At 52.3% G+C, this 2,816-nt stretch overlaps 1 protein-coding gene across 1 annotated transcript; it reads right to left on the reverse strand.

Moving 5' to 3' along the window:
- Window positions 1–538: 538 nt before the first annotated feature.
- On the reverse strand, window positions 539–2,469 carry TMEM215 (transmembrane protein 215). The gene has a single exon (XM_014956400.1). The coding sequence runs from the start codon at window positions 2,264–2,266 to the stop codon at window positions 1,547–1,549; it is 720 nt and encodes a 239-aa protein (XP_014811886.1). The 5' UTR covers window positions 2,267–2,469; the 3' UTR covers window positions 539–1,546.
- Between the last annotated feature and the right edge of the window lie 347 nt (window positions 2,470–2,816).

The raw sequence follows: 2,816 nt of genomic DNA on the forward strand, positions 1-2,816 counted from the left end.
AACTCCATGGGCAGCAAAGAATGGCTCATTTCAGTGGAAAATTCCTTGCTACTTTCTACACAACATCTCAGGTTGCTACAAAAGAAAAGCTGTTTTTCTTCTTTCTTATCCTGGCAATTCAATACATTTGGCTGGTACAACTTAACGGTTGACAGGAACCAGCTAAGTAAGAACAGTCATTAAGACTTCCATCACAGAGAAACTTTTTGGAGCTGTGAGAGTTCAGTTACAGGAACTGGGACTTCGTGAGATGCTAGCAAATCACCCTGTGCTTTTAGTAATCATTAACCTTAAAGCTTAGCCCTTAGAGTAGCTGCTTCGCATGCACACTGTACCATACCACGTCTCTATTACCTACAAAGTAGAGGCCAGATGAGATTTTATACACAACCTGGAACATGCAATTTACTTTTGGACAGAATAGCCAGGGTTTGCATTTCTGCATGTAAACTGCAGTTTTGAATGGTTAACCCCGTTACTCAATATTTCTCTTGCTATGTATCTATAAGCTGTGAACAAAAACATCTGGCAGGCAGGTCTTCTGTCCCCTCCCCCCAGCAGAGCATGGTTTTGAGACCCCTGAGTGGGCTGTAACCGTTTATCACCCACAGAGAAACATCTGGCATTTTAGAAAAGGCACACGCAAGTGACATTTTCAGAAGAGTCAGATCCAGCTCTGAACACAGCCTATAGAATTCTCTTTCCTAAGCCACTTTAAAGGTACTGAAATGTATTTTTAAGACCCGAGTCCACTGACATCTGCTCCTGTTCTCTGAAAGAACTGTGTCATGATCATGTTGTAATCTCCTAGTCAAGTATGCCAATAAAATCCAGAAGTGTTAAACATTCCAGCAAAAGCAATACCAGTGGGGAATGAAGTTAAAACCTGTACTTTGCATGCTATTGATGCTATTAGCCTTTGAAAACTCCCCTGAGCCCATCATCTGGCTCCTAAGATACTTTCAGAAGAGCCCACAGGGTCAGCACATCAATGCCTTAAAGCACAGAAAAATAAAATCCTGCCAGGGAAAAGAAGGCAGAGAGACAAATCACTTCTACAAGCCCTAACGTCAGTCAGCTATTGGAGTGCACGCTGACATCTCTCAATCCCTCCCAAAACGAAGTGACACCATTGCCAAGACCTGTTTGGTCACAGAGCACCACATTGTGTCCTACAGAGAGCTCCAGTTTGGGTTCAGCTCTTGCCCTCAGCTGACAGCCACCACTGCCCTCCTGCCGGTCTGTCCACGGGCTGGGGCGCGACAGGCAGCAGGAAAGCAAAAAGGGAGGGAAAGGGAGAAAATAAAATGTGACTTCTTTTTTTTTTTCCAAAATGAAGAATTGAATTCTTTAACCTTTAAACATGCTTGTTTACTTACAGAAAGAGTATTTCAGGCACAAAAGGTTTGAGTATCAGTCACATACCAGGTTAAATTGTAATAGTATCAGGATTGTCCCATGCAGTGCAGTCAGCTATATTATCCCCTATCAAGAAGTTGAAGTTGCAGTTTTTTGTACACATACATATATATAAAATATGCATCTTTCACACTATGGTCTCCTGGTCTGAGTTGACTCCAGTGGGGTTTATGTAACAACAGTATCTGTCATAAGGGCTGTTCTCCTTGTAAGAGCAGACAATGATACTGTCTTTAGGAGCAACAAAAATGTTGTCTTCAATGTCAGGGCAAGCAGGGCTGTCCCTGGTGGGAGAAGAGCTCTTCTTCTCCAAGGCACTGTACACAGAGCCATCTCCCACGAACACATTCCCTGGCATCTCTGGATAACAGTTCTCCAGGTATCTCAGCATCTCCTCCTGCTCCACCTTTCTGATGAGGCTCTTGCACTCTCCCATGGTGGTGGTGGTGGTGGTGGTGCAGATGGACACGGAGTCCTCACCCCGCAGCACTCTCCGGTCCTTCTGGTATGCTTTCTTGGCCAACTCATCGCAACTCCCCTTGCCGGACTCCAGATCCGAGGGGGTCCTCAGCAGCTCCATGACATCCCGGTCCTTGGCTTCCTTGCAGCACGGACACTTGTTCTTGGGCCACTTGGTGCAGCCGTCGGTCTTTCTGGTGAGGGCGATGGCGGCGATGCCGGGCAGGCAGATGGCCGGCCCAATGGCCAGCAGCGGGATGTCCCCCAAGGTCTCTCCCTTGATGCCGGACACGGTGAACATGAAGCCGAACACCAGGAAGACGCTCACCAGAGCCACCACCAACCCCGTCCGGGGGTTGATGTCGTCAGGTCTCATGGTCCGCGCCATCCTGCTGGCTGCGAGGGACCACTCTCCTTCACCCTCGGGGCAGGGGGGGGGATGCTCCCCGGGCAAGAGGCTGAAGTTTCCCGGGCAGAGAAGAGCCAAGAGCCCCCCCGACGGCCGGCACCCCTCGGCGGTTCCCCTCGCCGCAGCCGCAGCCGGAGGGCTGGAGGGGGGGACGGGGACGGGGACGGGTCCGGGTCCCTCCTGCCTCCTCCCTCCCCCGAGCCGCTTCTGAGCCGCGCTCCGCAGGCGGCTGGGCTAAAGCGGGAGCAGCCCCCCCGCCGGCAGCCGGCGAGAGGCGGGTTGGGGTGGGTGGGGGGAGAGACCCAGGCGGGATCTATCTAGCAGCCGGCGGGCGGGGAGAGAGCGGCCGCAAGGGACATCTGCCCTTCCTCCTCCTCCTCCTCCTCTTCGCCTAGCCCCGCAGCAGCCGTGAGTACGTGCACCGCCCCCGGGTGCCGCGGAGAGGGGGGCTGCGGGGCGGGTTGGGGGGGGGAGCTTTGAAGAAGGAGGGATGGAGAGGTTTGGGGGGCTCCCTCTGCCACCACCCCGG

Source organism: Calidris pugnax, unplaced genomic scaffold (assembly GCF_001431845.1).
Source record: "Calidris pugnax isolate Ruff unplaced genomic scaffold, ASM143184v1 scaffold262, whole genome shotgun sequence".
Lineage (NCBI taxonomy): Eukaryota > Metazoa > Chordata > Aves > Charadriiformes > Scolopacidae > Calidris > Calidris pugnax.

Bases quoted from the DNA above. Each gene is read 5' to 3' on its own strand.
- TMEM215 (XM_014956400.1), bottom strand. From the start codon at position 2,266: ATGGCGCGGACCATGAGACCTGACGACATCAACCCCCGGACGGGGTTG.